At 35.7% G+C, this 24006-nt stretch overlaps 1 protein-coding gene across 1 annotated transcript in view; it reads right to left on the minus strand.

The window, feature by feature from the left end:
- Nucleotides 1-24006, minus strand: part of DNAH12 (dynein axonemal heavy chain 12) — a 58841-nt gene that overhangs the window by 32517 nt on the left and 2318 nt on the right. Inside the window, exons 6-35 of the mRNA XM_063164694.1 lie at nucleotides 23445-23634; nucleotides 22114-22192; nucleotides 21488-21646; nucleotides 20605-20800; nucleotides 19984-20172; nucleotides 19024-19174; nucleotides 18823-18914; nucleotides 18388-18566; nucleotides 16995-17130; nucleotides 16114-16239; nucleotides 14340-14474; nucleotides 13303-13496; nucleotides 12256-12472; nucleotides 11540-11725; nucleotides 10976-11176; nucleotides 9732-9926; nucleotides 9379-9500; nucleotides 8976-9258; nucleotides 8256-8375; nucleotides 7711-7867; nucleotides 7320-7492; nucleotides 5872-6024; nucleotides 5231-5470; nucleotides 4541-4786; nucleotides 4119-4238; nucleotides 3295-3404; nucleotides 2476-2659; nucleotides 1591-1731; nucleotides 705-788; nucleotides 434-622 (exon numbers count right to left, since the gene is read on the minus strand). Coding sequence (XP_063020764.1) covers nucleotides 434-622; nucleotides 705-788; nucleotides 1591-1731; nucleotides 2476-2659; nucleotides 3295-3404; nucleotides 4119-4238; nucleotides 4541-4786; nucleotides 5231-5470; nucleotides 5872-6024; nucleotides 7320-7492; nucleotides 7711-7867; nucleotides 8256-8375; nucleotides 8976-9258; nucleotides 9379-9500; nucleotides 9732-9926; nucleotides 10976-11176; nucleotides 11540-11725; nucleotides 12256-12472; nucleotides 13303-13496; nucleotides 14340-14474; nucleotides 16114-16239; nucleotides 16995-17130; nucleotides 18388-18566; nucleotides 18823-18914; nucleotides 19024-19174; nucleotides 19984-20172; nucleotides 20605-20800; nucleotides 21488-21646; nucleotides 22114-22192; nucleotides 23445-23634 — 4947 coding nt within the window. The remainder of the gene's footprint in view (nucleotides 1-433; nucleotides 623-704; nucleotides 789-1590; nucleotides 1732-2475; nucleotides 2660-3294; nucleotides 3405-4118; nucleotides 4239-4540; nucleotides 4787-5230; nucleotides 5471-5871; nucleotides 6025-7319; nucleotides 7493-7710; nucleotides 7868-8255; nucleotides 8376-8975; nucleotides 9259-9378; nucleotides 9501-9731; nucleotides 9927-10975; nucleotides 11177-11539; nucleotides 11726-12255; nucleotides 12473-13302; nucleotides 13497-14339; nucleotides 14475-16113; nucleotides 16240-16994; nucleotides 17131-18387; nucleotides 18567-18822; nucleotides 18915-19023; nucleotides 19175-19983; nucleotides 20173-20604; nucleotides 20801-21487; nucleotides 21647-22113; nucleotides 22193-23444; nucleotides 23635-24006) is intronic.

Consider the following 24006-nt stretch of genomic DNA (forward strand, 5'->3'; position numbering starts at 1 on the left):
CTGCAATTAAACATCTCAAACCAAAACAAAACCCACAGAAGGAGCTACAGCAAAACATGAGCAAAATTCTGAGCATGTCACACTGAGCTTGCAAGGAACTACACATTTCCTCTAAAACTTAAAAAAGTACTTCCTTATGCAACATGAGATCTTTAAAGAAAAAAATGTACAAAATTCTCTTGGGAAGACTTTTAATTCAGTGTTTAAATACTTTAAAATATTTACTTTAATACTTTACTTTTTTAAATAAGAAGATGAAAATTATGATCAGGTTTCAAACCTTAGCTGACATTCTCATTTTAACTCTTAACTGGTCCCAAGAGCCACATATTCATTCTAACTGTGCTTGTCATGAGAGAAGAGTCATCTCCTACCAAGGGTAACAGAATGGAAATGGCCACTAACTACTGCAGGAAAAAATGACAAAAAATACCTTGCACTGTTTCTGACGGACTCTTAATGCTGGTGGTACCAACCAATCAAAAAGTCCCTGCAGAAGACCTTGATGTTCCTCTGAATTCAGAGGTTCAGGCAGTTTATTCAGCCAAGAGGTAACAATTGGTCTCCAGCCCAGCTGAGAAGGTTCCAAATAAATCATGCCACAACGACTGACAGTAGCAGGCTAAGGAAAAACAGTAAACTCATTTTATTGTCATTGAATAGACTAAATTTTGTTTAATACTTTAATTAACTACAAAACTTACTGATGCCTGGGAAAGATCCATCGTTTCAAAAATTAGAGTCATCTGAGGGGACATTTGGATGACTTCCCCACTCATCAAACAAAGCTTGAAAGATAAAAAATAATGTGTAAAATAATTTTTAAAAATTGGTATTACATTACACTTCCTATCACAAGGGAGTTCTATATGAAAATTGGCAAAACCAAGTAAAATCAAAGGTAAGATCATCTATATAAAATGTTTAACTACTTGAATCAATAGATTCTTATCAAGTTTTTGCTCAATTCTTCACTTAAACCATAGTACTCCAGAGTACCCTACCTGTAGGTTCATTACAATCAGTCTTGCATATGACAAGAAGAAAGGACAAAAATACCTGCAGCTATTATTGCTAATACTGAAGCATTGCAGCTGGAGAAACACTACCCTTGTGTACTAAAGTAGGAGTCCAGCTTGAGTAGCTTCACACATTATCATACAGAACTTAAAAGTTCAAATGTGTCTAATTTTTCTATTTGCTTGAGATTGTCTTGAAATATAGGTGTCTAAGCTTGTGCAGTATTAGAAATAATGGGGTTTAGAATATAGAATTAATTGTAATTTCTGGCATTTAAATTTCCATTATTTATGTTAGAAAATCACACTATTGCATTAAGGAAATATTACATAATTCATGTCTTTCAGCTATGAGTTGATATTATGATTCCAATACAAACAAACAAAACAAACAAAAAAAATCCAACCAAAAACCACAAAATAGAAAAGCTCATAACATGTCACCAACACCATCTCGCACTTTCTCTTCTCAGAAGTCAGGCACTGCAGTTTGTATTTGGGGTTTTATACACAGAAGAGTATTTTCAGAATATCCCATCATTTTCTTCAGGCATTTTTCACTGACTGCTACCTTTTTGTTGTCATCCAGGACCGTGTTCATGCTCTCTATCCACAGGGTATCGATGGGGCCATCGAAGATCACCCACTTGCGCTCGGGGGTCTCGGCCAGCGCGAATTCCCTGAAGGTCGTAGCGACAACCCCGTCTGTCCACTGCCCATGGGGAGCGAGACAAAGGCACAGAGTTCACCTGACTGCCAGCCACAGAAACCCTTCCCTTGGCTTTCCATTATCCCTCACTTTTAACTGGTCTCCTCTTGTGCTGCAGAGAGCAGTATCTAACTTTGGAGTTTCACCAAGGGTCTTAACACAACAGCAAATTAAAAAAAATTAAATTTCCAGTAGAAAAAATACCATAAGAAAAAGGATGAGCAATTCAATTTACTGAACCTTAGAAATGCTTTGGCCCTGTCTTGCACCTGTTTCTCCCCAGAATCTCCCTAATTCTCTCCAGAGTCACTATTTCACATTTACTGCTTCATATTGTTCCTCCTCCAAACCTAAGTTTCACACTTGGGAACCCATGAGTTCATAGATTTTTCTAGAGAGTTTTTGCATTACTTTGATTATACTGGTTAAGAATAGACAGAAAAATGAATACAATTATGTTTGATATGATTTCCTAGCATGGATGCAACTATAAGAGGACAATGACCTTCAAAATGGGATCGCTTTTTTTATTTTTGCATGTTTAAACCTATGTAACTGCATACACACACGGTACTGCATTTTTTTACCTCCTAATTAATAACAGTGCACAAAAGTATTAGTTAAAATAAAATTTACAATTATGTTCTCATCTGTGTTTAAAATAATAAAATTACGAATTCAAGAGTTTACTATCCATAATAATGGAAACATAATATACAGAAACATTACTTCTTAAATATGCATTACCTCATGGGATATCAGATCAAACTGCCCAAAAAGCTGGCCCATAGTGATTGATTTTGGATTTACAGTTCTATAAATGACTTTTTCTTCTTCACCATAACCACGCTCTTTCATAAGAGACAGAGTATCTGCCAACACATGTAGAACTTTGGTCTTCCCAGAAAATGGCTCCCCCACTAGCATGAAGCTGTTAAATGGGAAAAAAAATTCCTACTGTTAATAAATCTGTCCTGCAATTTAGACTTTCACAGATCACATGAAGACCAACAGTATCAAACATAGCTTAAAGCTAATTTTCACCTAATTTTCAAAAAGTGAAGCAAGTAAATTTTCTTTGAACATAAAAAACATCTTTTCCACAAACTCACTTTATTTGCACATGCAAACATGATTGCACAATCTTACATAGAAGATTAATTAATGAGCTGAATATTAACCATCATATAGCTCATATCATATTAATATATTTCCTCCAGTTGCTATTCTGTAATAAAAGTTAGGAATAAAATGGCACAGATCTGACAACTAATATTTTAATAGAAATAATGTTTACAGTCCTAAGTTTTCACCATACAGGCATCAGCACCTAAAATCATTGCACATGTGCAAGTGCTTGTGATATCAGGACGAGTACATTCCTCAGACATACATCCACAAGAGTTTTGGTACATGCAAAAGCAGTATCAGTAATCAGCTGTTCCAAAGCTGATTGGAACAAAGAGGAATAATATGCCACCCTCAAAACCTTTTATAACTTCATATAAATGACTGCTACAGTGTAAGTCAGAATTACAAAAGATAGTGCAGTGATGAGAACCTTACCCATGTCTAACAATCATCATTTCATACGTCTGTATCATTTTCTGCATAAAAGTTTGCACAGGTTGGACATTATGTTGAGTGCAACATTCATTGGCACATTCCAGAAAATCCTAAAATCCAAACAAATCATCATCTTATTCCTGCTACAATTAAATTATTGTCCTGCACGACAATAGAAGAGTTTATGCTCATCAGAAAGGGCTTCGAATTAATTAATAACTAAAATTGCATTAGTCAGAATATAGCAAACTTCCTGGAGGAAAAAACTCCCAATTCTGTACTTCATGTGCTAGAACAGAATTTAACTACAATTTTTTTCTTAAGAAGGTTCAGGAAACCCTCAGGAACCCTCAGGAAACTAGCAGTATGCTTCAGAATCAAACACTTTTTTCAAGATTGTAGTATTTACTGAAAATTAAAAGTTAATCAAATTTGGTTTTTCCAACATATTCATCCTTTCCAACCATTCTCCACCAAAGATTGCTTCAAGTGTTGCTAAAAATAAAGTACAAGTACAAACCTTTATCTCACTTCATTATTTCCAAAAATTAGGAAAGAAAACAGGAGGCCTAAAACTTGGTAAATGTGCAAATCAGTTCCCAATCTGTAATGCACAACTCTTCTGAATGTAAGGGAACTCAGATGTGGATTAGATTCAGCACAGACAAAATAATTCCCTTTGCTACAAAGTTTCATTACAAACATTCAGCAATTTTGCTCATCTTGAAATAGCTCACTGCATCAATGGCACCTGATTACACAGCAAATCACCACAGAACAATCAACAATGGCCATTACCAAGGAAAAATTAGAAGAGTACTTACATTGTAGTCTGCCTCAGGAAGCTCAATTCCAGGAAATAAATCACTGGTTATACCCATGAACAGAGGTATATCATGTGACAAAAATTTGGGCTCATTCACATCTTTAATTGATCTAAGAAGCTGCAAAAAACAAAGATGCATTTTGCTGTTCTTATTAAGAGACAGAGCATAAGGTGTTCAGCAATTAAAATAACCTAGTATGTTGCAAAGATGAATTCATTAAATGGGACCTTTGATAAGAAGCCCAACCATGCAATCACCAGAACAGCCCAGGAAAATGCAGCATGTATTTTATTATCTTAATCTCACAAACTATAAAACATGGATCAGTGATGAGACAAGATATGCTGGAACTGCCTTCAGACCTTAGAACTGCATATATCTATGAAACTCCTTAAACAAATATTCCCTTGGGAACTCACCAATATATCTTCATCTTCTGTGGGAAATTTTAACTTCAGATTCCCCGCAGCCACCAGCACAGCTTTGACTGCCCGCATGCCGTAGTCGTAGTGATACTGAGAGGAAAGCTGCTCTGAACAAAGCCTGTAGGTCATGACTATCTTCACTGACAGGGACTTAGCATTCAAAAATCCATAGGAATAGAGGGAAATTTCTGCTATCAGAGCATAGTTTGGAACCATCATGGCTACCGTTCGGAAAAGAACCTGGAATGCATACCCAAAGAAATATCTTCAAATAATTAATTTAGGAACGGAAGGAAATTCAGAACTTTTACAGTATTCATCCCCCCACAAAACAGTATTATCAATATTTGCAGCTTAAGACTCCCTAGGAATTTAACCTGAGCTACCACCAATATCCATCTTAATGTACAATGCAGTACATTAAGAAAAACTGTGCCCCCAGCTCTTTTCCCTGAGCACTGTCTCAAGAATGCAAGAATTCAATTTGCCCCTTGCACAGATACATCCAGCAGAAAGGAAGAGAACTGCTGTCCACGGCAGGTGAGAGAATGCACTTTCTTTCTTTCAACAATCTCCTCATGCTGCACCATCTCTGCTTTCAGTTAGCAAAGCCTTTTCATGGAAACAGCTCACCTGGACAAAGTCATCACAAAGGTCACAGATTCATCCATCTTATTATTTTACCTTCAGATTATCTGGAAGTTCAGAACGTCCTGCATAACCTGGATTCATAGTAATTGCTATAAAACAGTTGGGGTTAAGCTTCAGCTCAGTTCCTTCAAAATTAAATATTTCTAGCTTCATCTGTATGGCTCTTTGGATGCAAAGGATCTGCTGTGCCACTACAGACAGCACTTCCAGTTCAATGCGATTGAATTCATCAAAACATGCCCAGGCACCTGATGAAGCCAAACCCTTGAAAAACTGCAAATGAAGAAAGAAACCAATAATATTGCCAACAGAAAAGTTTCAAAAGAAAGTAAGAATATAATGTTGGAAGTTTAATTAAATTAAAAGATTGCAATTACAATAATAATGCTTAAACCTGTTAGGTCATAGATCAGTGATTTACTGAAGAACAAAGTTTTTGACTCTAAAGCAAGCTAAATCAGAAGATCCCAATCCCATGAACTCTTGTTAGTTTCGTGTTTTAATTAGCAACTTAATAGTCTTTCATAAATTACAGAAAACGAAACGTAGAGAATAGCATATAGCATCCAAGGGCAGCAGACTACAGGTGCCGCATTTATTTGTGTCTGCAAAACAGGGACCCTGAAATTTTCATGCTAAAAATAAAACACAACATATATTTATTTTCTGTTTACCTTTCCCATTGCCAGGTAATCAAGGCCATCAGAGCAGTTAAAGACAACACACTGAACAGCGAGAGCTTTAGCCAAATCTTTGGTGGTCTCCGTTTTACCTGTTCCTGCTGGACCCTCTGGGGCACCACCGAGGTTTAAATAAAAGGCTCCAATCTAAAGCACAGAAATAGTTTATGGAAATTATTTGTATGAAATTCTTCTGAATGAAAATAGAAAAATTAAATTGCACTTGATAGTTTCATATGCTTATTTTATCTAACATAAAAGGTATGGTTTTCTTAATTAAAAAGAATCTGAAATGTACTTACAGCTGGGAAAAATAGGCAAGAGAATTTAATTTTGATGCTAACAGAGGGTTTAGCTTTATTATCATCATGACCATGATTGATTACTCAATCTTTATTATACCAAATCTTTCAGTTCTTGTTTAGATACACCTTTCAAATTAAATTTGTTGCAGTTGCTTGTTGCTATTCTTTTCTCTCCATCTGTCCTTTATTATCTTTTTTTTTTTTCTCTTTTCTTTTTCTTTCCCACACCATCCCCCTTTGATGTATGTCCCTCCCACTGACTATTCCATATTCTTTCCTATACTCCATTGAAGTAGGAGGAAATCTGACAGAAAACAAAAAAGTTGCAGACTTTAAGCAAACAGTCCAATCCACAGTTAGAGGGCCACATCTGCATTGACTGACAAGTTCTGGGAATACTTTATTAAGATCTTGGTGGGCAAAGGACAAGACTTCTACTTGCCAGAATGCCACGCTTCCACCTGCTGTGCTCTGATTCAAGGCTTGTGAGCCTAAAACCAAAACAGACTAGCAGCTGCATCACCCTCTCACACCAACATACCCTGATGTTTTGACAGATACCAAGCATCAGCTACAGTCACACCACGTGTGCCTAGCAAAACCTGAAGTCATACTCCAGCAAAGAGACTGCAGTAACTGATACTGAGAAAAACTGTATCTGAGATGACTTTGGTAACTTTCAGTCATCAGGTTAGCTGAGGATAAAAGAGTACAATAATAAACACCTCTGCCAAGAGCAGGGGTACTTAAAAGTGGCCAAACTTGTACTAGTCTTAGGAGCAGTGTGCTCACAAGTGAATCCTTTGCCATTTAATTTAGCAGCCCCAGAACATCAGAAAAGCACTTTGCGTTCTCATAATCTTTACAGTAATCAAATATTGTCTTTTTTTCCTGTGTGTTTTAAAAACGCAAAACCATGACAGAAGAACACACTAATGCTTCAGTCAGGTCGGTGCCCTGTCCAGATTTGTGGTTATGAGAGATTTTCATGTTTAACATTCTGTAGAAATGACAAACCTCATTCTAGCAGCAATAGCAGAGTGTGACAAGAACCCCAAGCCCTAGAAGGATGGCTGCACTGCCGGTGTGAGCAGTACAGGGCACAGTAAGCACAGTGTCCCAGCAGCCAGCCCGTACCAGGGTGCGGTAGCACCTGTCAGTCAGAGGGGTGATCACCAGGCGGGGGGAGTTGCCCAGGTACTCGTAGGCGTATTTCACATTGCAGTTAATGATGCACACGCGGACGTTCTCGTTCTGCCAATAATAGCGCAGCTGGGCAAGCCACTGGAAGTCTGCTTCATTCTGCACACCTGACAAACAGAGTTGACAGCAATCATAAAAGATGTTGTAGATAGCTGGATTTTCTATTATGGTTAAATTTAAAACAGCTTTGAAATTATTAATGTTGATGTTTGTAGCCAAGTACTCACAAATCCATCTTAGTGCTGTACTATAGGCAGTAAAATCTGATTGGTTAATGATTTTTCATTAACTATGTGTTAAGAAAAACGTCTTCAAATATAATTACCACTTCCAATCATTTCCTTGATGACATCTCTAGCATGAACATCAAGAGTAACCAAGGCACCCAGTGTAATCCTTGTTTGCTTTGACAGTTTTCCTCTCACCAGCTCTACAATATCATTAAGTTGAAGCTGAAGTGCATCATAATAATCCTTTAAGCCCTAGGAGACAAAAGGTAAATTTGAGACTAGTTATATCACAGTTTCAAGTGTTCCAGACTTCTACATGTTGATTACATATCTTAACAGAGGTTGCTTATTAAGCTACTATTTTATATTGTCATGGTTTTTCATCACATTCTCTCATACCCACAGTTTTGCATTTATGTTACAAAGCTGCATTTTAAACTATGATTGCTCCAAATAAAAATATTTAAGTACTTGAATGAAAGGTATAAATCACTGTACATAAATTCATTTATGTCAAACAGAATTACTCAAAATTTTAAAATTTTATTTTAATCGTAAAAAACTCTTTGATTAAGCAAAATACACCAGCTGAAATGAAAGACTAAGAAAGATTTTTTTCAAATTATGCATTACACAGTACCTGGGACCCATGGAGAAGAACTTCATGTACCTCACTTGTCCAGTACATTTGAGACACACACAACACTACTTGGCCAGGCCACTCCAGAACCCAGCGCTTTCTCTCAGTCTCTAGATAAGCCTGAAAGAGTTACATACATCATACAAACACAGTGTCTGGGAATAAATACAGCAATGTAACACAGGAGTTTATAATGTAATCCTGTTAATATTCCTTGCTGAAGAATACTATTTTCCTATTTGCAATGTACAAATGGAGCTCTTTTCCCCTTAGGTTCACAATTTTTTTACCCAATAATTTTAAATATTCTTAGAATTATCTTTCCATATTACAGAAATATTCACAACTTGTTAACTTCATACAAAGAAATATTTTCTGTCTAATGATTTCCTTTTAGGAGGAAGCAAGCATATTACAAGTGTTCTATTTCTAATTCATAAGAAACCTGAACTATTACATTGGATGATATATCCTGTAAAAGAGTACTGCTGTGTAACTTTTAGAAAAATTTGTATCCAGTACTATAGAAGAACTACTTGCATCTTATTCAAACTAAACTCTAATATATATCACTGGCCTATTAAATACATGTCATGTTAACTTGGTGCTGGCCACATGACTTCATCAGCTCCTGTGTTGAGGAAGAATTTTAAAAAGCCAAGAGACAGCCACAAAACAAAGACAGGTGCTACAGTTCTTAAATTATCATAAATCTCATACCATTCTTGATCTGGCAATTACATCACGTACAGTCCTCAGCATAACATCTTCTACTTGGATTAACCACTTCTCCACTGCACCTCGAGCTTCAGAAGTAGAAATGTTTGAAACCAGTGTCACACGCTCCCCTTCAGAGCTACACATTCCTTTAATGTCCAAATTGCGAAGGAAGTCCAGCTTAGCAATGCCTTCAAAACACTTCTTCAAGTGAGGCTGGACTCTGAGAGGATCCTTAGTCTCTGACAGGATCTCCAGCATTTCATCATTAGACAAGAAAAAGAAGCTAAAAAATTAGAAAAAATATACAGCTGCATTATCAAGCTATTTTAAAGACTGAGCTTATTCCCAACAAAAAAGCCCCATTCAGAATCTGTGGGTTTTAAATAACCAAAGCTCATCATACCGGGGAAAGAAGAGGCGTTTCTTTTCAAGGTAAGCATTAAGCCCTTTCATGATTTGGTCAAGAAGTTCATTACATTTCTGAAGCTTCTCTGTTAATCCTTCAAAGGAAGTAGCAGCAAGAACCTGTAACAACAGGTTACATGTGCAAACTGTCAGGTATAAATGAACTATTTCAAACAGTAGAAATTACTCAAATAAGGAAAAACATAACTTTTTTTCTTGAAAGCCTAGGGAACTGAAATCATAGTACACTGTATATATTCCAAAAACTAAGCATCACCTCCTATCCCCACCCAGAAAAAACAAAGGCAAGAGAAGCTACTGCTTCCTGTCAGTAATGGGTATTTCCCTTACCTTTGGGTCTTCAGCACAAAACTTCATAATCTCTCTCCACTGTCTATCCACAGTCTGAAACTGCCGTCCCTCTTCTGGCATCTGTTGCATAATATCCTCAGAAGAAAAGATGGGTTCCAAATACAGCCACTGTGACTGCACTTTGAGCCACTCATCAATATTCTCCTGAATTTTAATCAAGCGGCTTTCCCATTCCTTAATAAATGTTTAAAGAATGTTAACTTGACATTTCCAAGCAAATAATGAGACAAATTATGATAAGGAGACAACAAATTCAGAGGTAGACATAGTAGTATTCCAGCTCCCAAAGAAAAAAAAACCTACCAATAAACAAAATGAAAGAAAAATATTTAGGAGTGTAAGTTCTTCCACATATACAGATGGCCAAAGGAGCTCAGAAATTTTTACTCACTTGGAAATTAATTTTCCCAACTGCATTTATCACTTTAGTGCTATGAAGTTTCAACAACTTAATTGTTAAGCAATAGCCAGGAGGCCACCAGTGATAAATTCTATTTTATCTCCCCACAGCAAGGGCTCTTTCAGCTGAATGGAAGCAGGGACACAGTACCAGAAAAGCCACCTCAGCTCACAGGAGATATCCAGCAAGTCAGGACAATAGCAGATACCACTGGAGCAGGCTGCCTGTAAAGTGTAAGTGAGCCTGCTTGAGCCTGAATATTCCCACATAAACCAACAATGAACTAGGGAGGGCAACTGCAAAGCAATTCCACCAGCTTCTCTCCTGTCAAGAACCATGGTGTTAGCACCACAAAGACTACACTAGCCCTGAAATTCAAAAGCTAGTGTAAAGCACTGCCATCATTGCTCTGAGGCCTGATTTAAAAACACTCTCCCAGCCATCAAGAACTTCCTTTGCCCTGAGGAAAACATTGTAATTCAAAATTTGAGTCCAAAACTCAATAAATAAATAAATGTTCTTATTAGCAATAATAGAAACATTATTTCCAGTTATTAAGAAGCAAGGCAAATGGAAATAGTGATTTTGCAAAATATGAGGAAAAATTATCACGTTCTCTTGGTTACACTTGAATCTGAATGGAAGAGAGAATTCCAAAACAGTAATAAGTATGACTCATACTTATGACTTAAAAGATTCTTGCTGAAAAATCAATGAAAACATTTTGTTAACAATTCAAATGATAAAATTGTAATACAATCAGTATATTATTGCACTACAGTTATCTTACAAACAAAAATGGTTGAAAAAGTACTCATTGTACCTTTATTTCAGTCTCAAATGGTTTAATGAAAGGTGATCCTCTCATTGTCTGAGTTTTCATAATCTGATCATCAAGAAGAGTCTGAATATCATCCACTGAAGACAGAATATGAATACCAGTCTCACGATACACATTTGTGGTGAAGGAAATTGAATCCCAGGTTTCCTTCATGGTAAACATTGCTTTTTCCAAGGAAAATTCCTATTTAAAAAGGAAATAGCTTGGTCTAGTCACTGAATTATTTTTTTTCCAACTCTCTAATTCAATATATAAGCATATCTAGCTGAATAAATTATTTTGCTCTAGCAGCACAAATTAACTATTTGTTATTATTTTTCCTCAGTATATTCTTTTCTGGCACACAGAAAGCAGCACACTTGGGAAATACTGATGATGTCACATGAGATACAAATTCTTACACTCATTATTAATATATAATGGGCCAAAGTCTCACCAAATCTCCTCTGTTGCATAATGGCAGAGACAAATAATGCTAGTAAGTCATAAAAGTATTCAATAAGAGACCTGATGGCACATTTGTCACTATCAAATCTCTGTGCTTACCTTGCTTGCGCTTACACTTATTACTGTAAACTGGTCCAGGTAAGCAGAGAGCTTCTGCTTTAAAACTTTTCTCAGGGTAGTTCCAGCATCAGGTGTTATATCAAATCCTGCTATGTCTGACATCTGCTTCCAGTGACGTTCTCTCATGCCAGGGTTACAAAAGACAACCACTGTGGGAATATACTCCTAATTCGGAAGAAACATTTATAAGGTAAATATTGCCATTTACATTATTTCTTAATTTTTTAATCTTTTGTGTGCATTAAAATTCTGCTACAGCAGCTGAAGACATGAAAATCTTTTCCAAAAAGTGCAGATGGCTGCACTTGGTTTTCCATTCAATTTCTAAATAATTATATCAAGTACTGAAGAAGAAATATAAAAAACTATTAAGCATAATTTTTCAGTGATGCTAAATTTTGCTTCTATTAACATAACACAGTCCCATTTCAAAATTCCCAACTACATCCTTAAATGTTTTGCTGCATCCAAAAATTACTTTTCTCCTGTATTTGTGCTCTCGTTGCAATTCCAGAAATTATTAAAAAAATTTTAAAATCCAATTTTATTAAAATGAATGAGACAGTACAATCTGGAAATGGGGATTCAGAACAGCCTCACTCTATCACTGACTCATCATCATCTACATGTACTAAGCCCTGAATTTAGCATTTGTCCCTCAGTATCAGATATTAATATCGCTCATGTTTTCTTACCTTAAATTCTTTAATCTGCTCCAGAACTGAAGAGCACATTGTAAGAGTTGGATTGCCCATCAGACCTGTGTATCGCGCTGCCTTCTTCTTCTCCGTTGCCGCTTTCTTCTGCTTTTGTTGGAAGAGTCTAAACAGTTTGTACATCTCTCTATAAAATTCATCAACCTCAATCTCCATGCTTTCCCCATTCAGCTCCAAAAAGTTCCCATCCATCCATCTGAGAAAAAAACAAGGTTACAAAACAGAGTAACAAATGTAGCCCACAAATAATTATCACTTTGTTTTGCAACACATGAATAGCTATTTAAATTAAAGCAAAGCTCTTCTTCCATATTATTGTTATTCTTTGGAAAATTCTAAAGCCCAGCTACAAGTGGCTCAACCACATTCTTCTGTGTATTTGTGTAGTTCTCTTAAGTCAGACACATACTGAAACTGAGTAACTGCATGAACGGACAAGTATTTAAGTTAAACTCCAGAGACAGATTGACATATGACATTTAAAAATACACTAGGTCTTGTATTTTCAAACACCCCACACTTTCAGACATAGCACATTATAACTTCTAAAGAATGCATGAAATAATAAACAAACTCCCTTTTATACACAGAGTTCAGTTTTGTGGTAGGATGTAACCACCAAACAGCAACATACTCATTTGAAGCCACCATTTTGGACAGCTGCTAGGTTAAAGCCAGTTTTGGTTACATGCAGCTGATGAGTTCTCTAGCTGAGCTCATGTGTGTGATTCTTGGGGCTGTCCTGTGCAATTCCAGGACTTGGACTTCATAATCTTTGTGGGTCCCTTCCAGATTAGGAAGTCTAATGATTCTATGATTCCATGATTACATTTTAAAAATAAAAACAAATCAACTTTTTTTTAGATGAATTAAAAATAGCAAGTCTGATATATATATTACCCTTTTACTTTGCTTACTAATAACATGTTGACAAGAAAACAAATCCATATTCTACATCTGACACGAATGAGACCAGGAAAAGCATTTTTCTCACTCTCCCTCTTAGAGCATTTAGCAGTGAATTACCTTCTTTCTGTTCGCTGCCATTTCAGTATAACATTAAAAAGTCTCTGGTATGGTTCTATGTCAGCTCTTAAGTTGTTGAGGAGAGGGAATTCACTTGGTTTCCATCCAAGCAGAATCTCTTCTTTATTAAGAGCAGCTACTGTTTCATCAGTGTCCTGTATTGCTTTCTGTAAAGTCCTCACGTCAGTCACATACTGAAATCAAATAATAATATGTCTTGAGAAATAACCAAATTGTGCTCTGAACAGCTTATATCAAAATATAAGCTTTCACGTTAAAATTTTAGAAAAAAGATTTAAAAAGTTGTCTGCTTATTGATGAGTACATAAACTGTGAAGAAACCAGAGGAACATTATGAAAAATAAAATTGGTTCTCATTACTGAATTTTAGAGTATTTTCAAAATGTGTGGTAATTTTAAAACTTACTGCTCCAGGAGGCAGGCACACCATTTTTTATGTACGTGGCATATCATATTGGTAAATGGGATTTATTATCTTAGGATTTCTGTTTTGTGCTTTGAAGTGCTTTGTTTTTTAAAAGGCCAATATTTCTTACTATGCAATATCCTCCAATTAAAGCACAAGATATGCTCTGAAAATTAAAAAATACTGCTAGAAATTCATGAAACTTTGGAGCCAGTGGTCTGCTCTTCACTAGCATAACAATTAAGTTTTGAGGTTTGTAGGAAGAAAGTACCAAATTGGTACCTGTGCTGTTTTTGCATTAACTAATTGGTGGTGAAGAGGGAAAATGAATAAATTATTTTTGTGGGTGCACACACTCTTTCTGAACTTGTATTGTTGGTGCCTATCAGCTAATTCTAGCTTTGTAGCAAACGTTCCTCTAAATAAAATGGTAAATGCCAATGGTAAACAAAAATGGGAGGGGGACTGAGCTTGGTACCTGTGGCAAGAGGATAATAAATGCTTTAGTTCACATTTGTTACACTGATTACTTTTAATTACAATTTTTTCCATGATCCCTGGGTATTAAACACATGAAACATTTATACCAATTTTATGTTATTAGTCAAACCTGCTGCATGCGATCCAGTTCTGAGTATTCTTCTAATTCTGACACAGATTTATAAACCTTGTCTAATTCACCATGCAGGATCTCACATTTCTGTTGCAATTCCTGTTCTCGTTCAGCTTTAGCCTGTTGGATCAGCTACAAAAGAATTTATTTTTTTCATGACAAAGGTGATTTTAAGTCCTTTCAATAATTACTGTACATACTACCATCTAAACATTTAATGTAAACAGACAGAAAACTAACAGTACAGATAAATTATCATCCTTGCAACAGCTGATTTTTTTTTCCTATGTCCCACTTCAGTGTGTGCAACCTCTGTATTCTAGCATGGAAGCCTCATCTCAATAATCATAGCAGTTAGGATTGCATCAAAAGCCTCCTTCAGGAATCAGGAGACAGAAAATAAAGCATTGCAGAAACAAATAGATATTCTACATTTTGGGATTCAGTATTTTACTGCCAAAAAGGACATCTACAGTTGTTGAAAGTTGTACACAGCCATGTACCTGTGGCTGTAAAAGCCAGAAATTCTAGAACAAAAGACCACCTTAAAGCACTGGGTCTGCACACTCAAGGCTTTGCTTTAGGGTAGCAAACAAAAAATCAACAAAGAGAGGAGATTTCCTAAGACAAGGACACCTACTACCATGCAAAATTTGTGAAGCAGACAAACAGAATTTCACCAAAGGAGGAGCCACTCTTTTCATTTTGCACTAGAATAAGAACAGACTCATATCTGAAAGTATACAATGCAAATATACAGACCCATTAAAACTTGATGTGAAACTTTTCTTGTCCTCAACCTCTAGCACAATGCAAGTCACTTACAGCCAGCTACAGGCTCCCACTGCTGAGGGATTCTCACTAAGTAGTGATATTCACTCTGTGCTACCATTTTCATTAAAAGGAGTTAGAACAAGTATCATGGACTCTCTGTGTAGAAGTAGAAAACTAATTTTACTGATTTTTTGGGGGGATTAAAAGAATAATTTGCTTGCATGGGGATAACATGCAAACCAAGTATTTTATAGACATAGCAGTCTCCCAAGCTGGGTATCTTTTCAGTCAGAGGCATAATTAATACCCTTGGACAAAAATTATTAAAGGAGAAATCCTTATTTGTAATATTTAAAAGATACTGATTTTTAAAAATGTTAATTATTAATTCTTTAAAAATTTCAGAAGATATTATCAAATCTATGCTAAATTACTACAGAGGCAAAAGAACAATAAAAGGCTTGATTTACTGTGTCATAGAGACAAAGCATGCTAAGCAAGATGAATACAGGTGGTAGAGGAAAAGTAATCTACAGTCACACAGAGAAAATTAGATGCTGCATATTTTCTATTAACTATTGCTAGAAAACATTGTTCCCTCTGTTCTTTTTTTGACAGTACAAAATACCATTTTAACTAAATGACTTTCTCTTCAGACAGTCTTATTAAGGGCCTGACAGTTACATTTTCAGTTACATTTCAACTACAGTGTAGTGAACTTTCATCTAACCTATATCTTACCTAGTACTGACCACAAGCATATTAGGATAATCAGATTTGCTGAAGCTCTTAAGTTACAGTGACAGTTTTAAAATTTAGCCACCAAAAGCCCGCTTTTGTTACAAAAATCTGGAAATATGTTATTCATGCATGTCTAAATTAGTAGGGTTCATGTTACATGTGTATGTACATTTAGCCTGCTGAGCAAATACTAGCTCAAGTAAAGTGAGAAGTCTAAGAAGCCAAAATATACCATAAACTAAGGAAATGCTCTTACAGTATCATGCTCTTTAAAAATGCGGTTAATCTTCTTTGGCCAAGATATTGCTGTTTTATTGAGTTCCATGTCCTCCTCAGTAAATGGATAAACATCTATCAAGTAACTCATTTGCCGACAGCTCTCCTAGAAAGAGAGATTTCACAAAACTTTAGGTATGATAGATCTGTTTAAAATATAGGGCATGATTATATTATCTATAAAGACAAAATAAAAATCTACATTTCATGAACTTTTCAGAATTCAGAGCTCCTTCAGCCAATTGAATATTAACATTCAAAATATATGTGTAACATTTTTCAAATCCCTGCCCTGATCATGAGCTTGTTTCTCTAAATATGACTCCTGTGTTCTGTAAATCTATATGCAGAACTTCTAATGTTATTAAGAATATACTAAATGTAATTTCTGCAGATATAAACATATATATAGACCTATTACTATCAGAAAATCTGACACATATTCACACACACATTCACAAACTACTCCTAATGTAACATCACCTATATTCTGCTCAAAGAGTAAATTGTTTCTTGTATGTTCAAAGTCTGTTGACTGTTTTTACACATAAAATGTTCTTTATACTGTCTATTACATTTTCACAAATAGATTTTTAAGCAGTCTTGAAGTAAGTCTCCAAGTACAAAAAATAAACGGACTGATTTTTTAGAAGCTGCATTTCCTCACAGACTTGCAGAACACATGGGAATGGGAAGAGAAGCAAATGCATATGGCAAAGAATAAGCTGGACTTCCCACTACTGTCTGAAGTAACACTGAGTTTACTCACACAGGCAGTAAAAAGTCTGCCCTCTGGAATTAATTATTTGTATAGGTCAGCATGTGTAATAAAAGATCAAAAATTAAAGGATAGTCTTTTACCTTACTCCTTCGCACCAGGTCCTGAAAATCTTTGGTTTTGACTTCCTTCATGTGTTCCATCATTTCTACCATATCTTCTGTTGACTCAGGAATTTTTAATGCACATTCCTTAATGGCTTCACATTCAGTGATTATCCTATAGGTTTATTTTACATAAAATATCAATATTTTAAGATGCTAGTTTGACTGGTTTCAAGCTCAGCTTTAATGCAATTAAAAATTCAAATTACTTCTTTAAGTATTCTCCCCTGACAAATTCCATTATTTATGAAACTAGAAGGGGAATATGACCAAGTCAGTCAAGACAAATTCTGGTTTCTGACTTGCAGTAACTGCTTTGTTTGGATTTTGGTATATTCTTCTGAAATAAATGCTTTAGTAACCTGTTGTAACTAAAAGAACTTCAGCAAACTATCATTAGTGTACACTCAAACACTTTCCTAGTAAATATTGTCTCACTTTGGTAAAATGGAATCACTATAAAACTTGGCCATAATTTCTCATTTTAACTAAAAAATGTAGTAAGAGTTTCCCCATGACTTAATCCATACCTGCAAATTAACCTCCTGTTTAACCAAACTGATATCCTGTAAGGTCACCCATATAGAAGATAAAGGGGAGGTGTTGGATATAATTTTTCTGAGTTTTAATAAGGCTTTTGATACTGTCCTTCACAGAATCCTTCTAGAAAAGTTGTCCAAGTGTGGGATGAGCGTGTTCATGGCGTGCTGGGTGAAAACTGGTGAAGTGCAGAGCTCAAAGTGTTGTAGCAAATGGCTGGCAACTGTTACCAGCAGTGTTCCTCAGGATTCACTTCTGGGCCAGTTCTGTTCAATGTTTTTATCACTGATTTTGATACAAGAGTTGGATGCACCACCAGCAAGTTTGCTCATCATACAGCTGTGAGGTGCTGCTGGCTCCCTTGAAGGATGGGACACTTTGCAGAATTAAACATTTGACTGTGATTAAGGGGATGGAAGCCAATGAGCTGAAATGCCAGATTCTGCACCCAGGATGCACACCAGCACAAATACAAATGGGGAAGAATGGCTGAGAAAAGCCCTGCTGAGGTATCCATCAGGTAATAAGAGAGTCTAACTTTGACAGTGCAGTTAATACTGTAATTCACACATAAATCCAGAACAGTAATAAAGTTCTTGAATCTTTGTTCTTTTAGCTCCTCCATTACCCAAGTCCATACTAATACGTTCTCCTACCTTTTTTTGAGACTAACACAGCAGAAGAAATACAACAGCCCGTGTAAACTGAATAAGATCATTAGTTAGCCAAGAACCTTCAGCAAACAAAGGATGGTATATTTGCATTTCTACTACATGTTTCTGTTTATGCATTTAACATATAGAGCATTCACAAGCAGAAAAATTCTACTTACCTTTCATTTTCCTCTCTGTAATCTGCAAATATTTTGTCCATTAGCATTTTTGCGAAGTTATTTGCACAATTAGCCAAACCTTGCTTTAAATCCTCACAATTCAAACAGACCATAGGGAAATAAATCACCTCTGGCAAACTCATGATTTCCTTCTTGAGGGTGAAAAATTCATCTATGAACTTCAGAAAAACATCAGACTTTACACTTCAGAGCTGTTGTTTAAATACTTGGCTACATGAGTAAGTATTAGATACTGAAGAAAAGAAGTAATGTTTTCTTCTATTTACCATAACTTTTTAGGGAAAAAATAAGCTACATTGTAGGTAGTCCATATATTTTTAGCTAAAGGCTAAGAACCTGTTACCCTCTTCTACCTTCTCATTATTGCTGTATTTATAGTAAAAATTATAAATAAAGTGTAGAATTAAAACTTACAGAAGTGTATTCATCAAAACTGGGTTGCTCTGCCATAAATGTGTTTATCCGTTCCTCTGCAGTTCCATCTACAAGCCAGCCATAATTTTCAACTACAATTCAATTACAACACATTTATATTACTAAAATGCATATGCCGTACAGCAAGCTACTTATAACAAAGAAGTGACACAGCTATTTACACACTCTTCTATCACTTACCATAGCCTTTAAAATGTTGCTTTGGGCCTTCTAAGTTGTCTCTGATAGATTCTCCCAGAGTGGATTTGGCCCATTGGACGATGTGAGCAGGAAGCTCAGCATCCACAGTTTCACTGCCACCCATTAGCCAAGCATCTACCTTTTGGAAGTTCTAAGAGCAGTGCAAGAGCTGATTATTTAAATTTTAAAAAGCAGCACAAGGATATATATACTTTAAAAGTAAGTTGCAATCTGCAAGAAGACACGATCCCAAAAGTATGACACCCTAACCATGACCAAGTTCACATGCTTTATACACATGTAGAATGACTTTTGCTGAAGCAGAGTTGAATATGAAACATGTAAAGGAAAACAAAAAATTATCCAACCTTGCATTAAATGAAATGATTTAATATATGCAAATACAGAAAACCAACCCCATAACACTTCTCTGAAAGTACCACCACATGTGACTAGTGACCCATACTCAGTTTATACCTGATGCCCCCAGAAAGGCTCTCTTCCCTGGAACCACAGACAGGTTCCCAAGACATCAATCCTTTGATGTTGCATATAATAGTTTTTAGGGATTTGAGTATTTTCTTTTTCTTAGAAAGAAAAGCAGTATCAACTCTAATTTTCCTTGTGTTTCCCTGGAGATCTTAACTTTAATAAAAAATTATTGTAAATCGGCACACATATTATAAAGATGTTATTGTAACTGCAGACCCAAAGAGCAGACTAAAACAATCAATAGCAGGTGCACCAAGTTTTTATAAACAAGGAATTACAAAATTACTTCAGAGCCTGGAGTGCCACTGGGCATCAAGATTAATTATGTGACCTGTAGAATCATTGTGGAAAATAAATAAAAGTTGCATTCTGATCCCATTGCCAGGGTAGTCAGACTCCTAAATCACAAGTATTTTCACATACTGAACATCTTAACAATTACATAACTAAATAAAAACAAAAGCACACCTGGAGAGTCTGTCCTATACATTCTACTACAAACAGAATTGCTTCTTCTAACTCTTGTAAGCTTGGATAAAACTCCATTCTATTTTCTTCAAGAGTCAAGTCCACTTTAAATATAGGCAGACGTCTTCTGTCTTCAAGATCAAAAAGTTTCACAAAAACTTCAGTTGTTCTTTGCAGTAATTCTTTCAGCTAGGTAATAATGAAGATCACCTATTAGTTGACATATAAAGGGCTCAACCCATTTTCCATTCATCCATTAAGCCAGGATTTCCACTCATTTTAGCACTTCTGGCCTGATTTATTGATAACTGAAGCAGTGTGAATTTTTCTAATAATTCTAAGTAGAAATCAGTTCTATTATTTTTTCTAACAATTCTAATTAGAAAGCAGTTCTAATTTTTCTATTGGTTATTAGTCCCAACCCTTAAATGATAAAAGCTAATGAACAAGTAAGCATTTCAGTAAAGTCCATGCATCTATTTCTGCTGCAAAAGTAAGTATATTATTAATACATGCATGTAGAAACAAAATATCTTGAAAGCATTTTCCTTTGATTAGACTATTGTTCCATTATTTTTCTACAAAGTAAGTAATGTTTATCATGGGAGGAAAGACATTTACCTGATTAGACATAAGCACAGCCACACAGTTATAAAAAGAGTCAAGGTGATCCAGTTTTACACCATTGAGGGATTCTGGCTGACTGAAGAGACCAAGAACCCTTTGGTACCACGTAGTTGTTATCTTGTCTTCTGCTTTAGAACAGCTTAGGGATGCATCAGTCTTTAGAGATCTACAGTCAATTGGTCCTCTCAATCTAGAAAGAAAGTTACAGCCAACTTTATAAACAAAATTTAAACAAACCAAACATGGAGTAAGGTACCAATACAGACTTTTGTATTACAAACCTATATTACAAAATTTTTCTTTAGCAGGAAGCACAGTGGGAATTTACACATTGCTTCAGTAGACTAAAAGTAAAGAAAAGGCCTGCCTCAAACTCCAGGATTTGCAGAACAATTACCAGAAAAAATAATGAGGAAAAATACTTTGAAAATTATCTTTTTGAAAACTATTAAAATTTAAAGTTCCAAGATCAAACAGAAAATTCAACTACTGAAAACCAGCAAGAAGTCTGATCTTCAAGGTTAGCATAGAATTTTCTATGATGATAATACTACTAGAAACTGATTTTTCAAATACTACTTCAACAGATTTCTATGGAAATTAAGCATTAAGAATAAGTGAACAATGGGGAGAACTTTACAAAATTAAAGGTAAAATACAAATCAAAAGGTCTGATATTACCAACAACTTGAATAACAATAAAATACATAACAGAGAGAAAAAAAGTCACATGTCATAACACAGAGTAACTTAATCACAGTAAATTAAAATGGTGCATCAAAGCAATGTTCTACGATAAGTAACAGAACTGAACAAGCTCATCTTTGCCAGCTTCAAAAACCTATATGGGTCAATATTTCAGCAGAACAGACTTTACCTGCAACTAGAGAAATCCACTACAAGAAAGTTAAAGAATGCTGTATAACCAAAATCCAGTAGTGCTTGCATTGTGGGGTGAAGAATTCGTAAGGTGGAATTTATTTGGTTTTTTGCTTTGATGTAACTGTTACGCCACGTACTAGAAAAATCCAGGCCTCTAAAAGAGAAAAAGCATTAAAAAGCAACCAAAACAAATAAACAAACAAAAATTAAGAGCTCAAGCACTACTTGAATAAAGTACTGATACATAAAAGATAGTATTCAAAAGATTATTCTCTAGCATGAATAGTTAATTAATGCCACACACATGTCCTCACTACCATGCAGTGGAAGTCATACAGATACTCTGGCTGATAAAACATGCTCTGTCCTCCATGGTATTTTCAGATGCTGCTCTAGGTAACTCTAACAGTAATAAAACACTGTCAGTGCTAAAACTTTGTAGAGCATTCAGATAAGAGATGTTCTAATGCAAGATCCTCTGCAGAGATTTAAAAATGTCCCAGTAAGGGACTACAGAATTAATCTTGTACCATAACTCTGTCCACACAGCTCAACAAGAATGTCCCTCATGTAACTCAGCGTCTTTTGTCAGGGAGTTATTTGCTAACTTCATCCACTCACAGAGGTAATGAAGGCAAAGGTGCCTCCTCTTCCAACTTATCAAGTCCTTTTATGTCTGGTTTAACAAGAGCTCTTCTCACTAAAAAAAAATACATGAACATTAGATGAAAATTAGGCCATATTCAAGAGTCACTGAACTTCCTTGAACCAAGGACATAGGAGGAGGAAAAAGTAATTGTGTCACCCTAGTCTGCAAAACACGCTCTCTCAAAGGTAACTGAAAATCAACAGCTTCTGCTGAATTTTTATACAGATTTGGGTGCCTCAACTCCAATTCTGGCTCCTGCTCCTGAAGGTTTTCAGATAGGTGTGTGCTTAAATAATTGAATACTTCTGCAGTTTCTTTGCTGAGGGGATGGTCAGTGAGAGCAACAGGCTCCTCAGGGAGCTGCTCATGGCACAGAGGGCAAGGAGCACCTGGACAGTGCTCGCAGTTTATGGTTGAGTTTTAGAGAGCCCTGCAAGGAGCTGGACTCTAATCCTTACGGACCCCTTCCAACTTGATATATTCTATAATTGCAAGAATTTATGGCAACTTTGTTACATAATTACAGTGAGGTACTATAATTATGCCACTGATGACATTACAAAGAAGTTAGTCCAATGTTAAATTGTTTATTTTTTAATCTACATTTTTAAAAAGATCAGCCGTTTACTAAAACATCAACAAAACTGAGCCCAATTTCAGATTCCAGCTACTACAAATGTAAATAAATTAATACATGATTTCAAGGGAAAACACTTTCAAAACTCCAGTTCATGACTCTTTTTAAAAGGCTTTAAAATTGAAGTGACCTGTATGAGTAATATCTGAAAACAGAAATTATCTTTGCAGATTTTTATTGTGAGCTTGCTCCTGCAACAAAAGCACCATCAGGAAACTCATGAATGAATTTGTGAATAAAAAGTTTAAAAAAGCTGCTGTTCCTGAAGAGGTAGAAAGAATGACTAGTGCAGTAAAAGTTTCTCTTTTCTTTAACAGTAAATAGCAATACATTCTTGCTTCAAATTCACTCAATGGGTTAAAGACATAATGAAATAACTTCATCAGCAATCAACCTTTTTGACATGAGCTCTGCAGCTGTCTTTGCTTGAACTGTAATTTCAGCTGGTTAACTTTTTACTGTTTCAAATAAACTAAGCATGTTTTGCCTTAAATATTATGGCCAACACACATTTGATAAGCAGGAAAAGCTAAATCAGTAGTTGATTACAAACACGCTGCCTGGCTGAAAGAACAAACCAGAAAAGTTATTTTAAGCATGAGAATATGGAGTGTATAATATATATACTAACATTAATATAGGTGCTCAACAATCTGTGGTACTTACACAGACATCTCTGCATGCTTTTTTCATAATCCCTTACTACCTCCTTTAAAAGGTCTTCAGTGAGCAGCTCTCTTTCTTTGCCCTTCATAAGTGACTGTGGCACCATGGCAAGCATGGACCTCAGCCACTGCTGCTGGATGGGAACCATTGGATTACTCTGCACACAATTCTTCAAAAAGAAGTATTCTGCCTGCAAGGACAAGATATTCAGAGGCCTAATAATTACCTATGTACGTATTTTTTGGGTTAGGCTTGGCAAAAGTCTCTTTTTATTCATAATTTCTTCATTTCAAAATTTCTTAATCTCCTTAAAGGTAGGGTATTTAATCTAATCTTTTCAGTATTCACTGACTAATACCCTAAAAACTGCTTTGTGGTTGGTAGCATGGTCTCTTTGTCTTAATGTTTAAATATAAAATATTGTACTTGTCGGGATGGCATTATCCTTGGTCCCCTGCTGAAGTTTGTGACTAACAATAAGATAGTTCAAGGTTAAGGTTATTGTTCTTTGGACAAACATTTATCTGGCAAAAATTGTGGAAAACATCCTCCATAAGAGGAG

This window comes from Melospiza melodia, chromosome 10, assembly GCF_035770615.1.
Source record: "Melospiza melodia melodia isolate bMelMel2 chromosome 10, bMelMel2.pri, whole genome shotgun sequence".
NCBI classification, from domain to species: Eukaryota; Metazoa; Chordata; class Aves; order Passeriformes; family Passerellidae; genus Melospiza; species Melospiza melodia.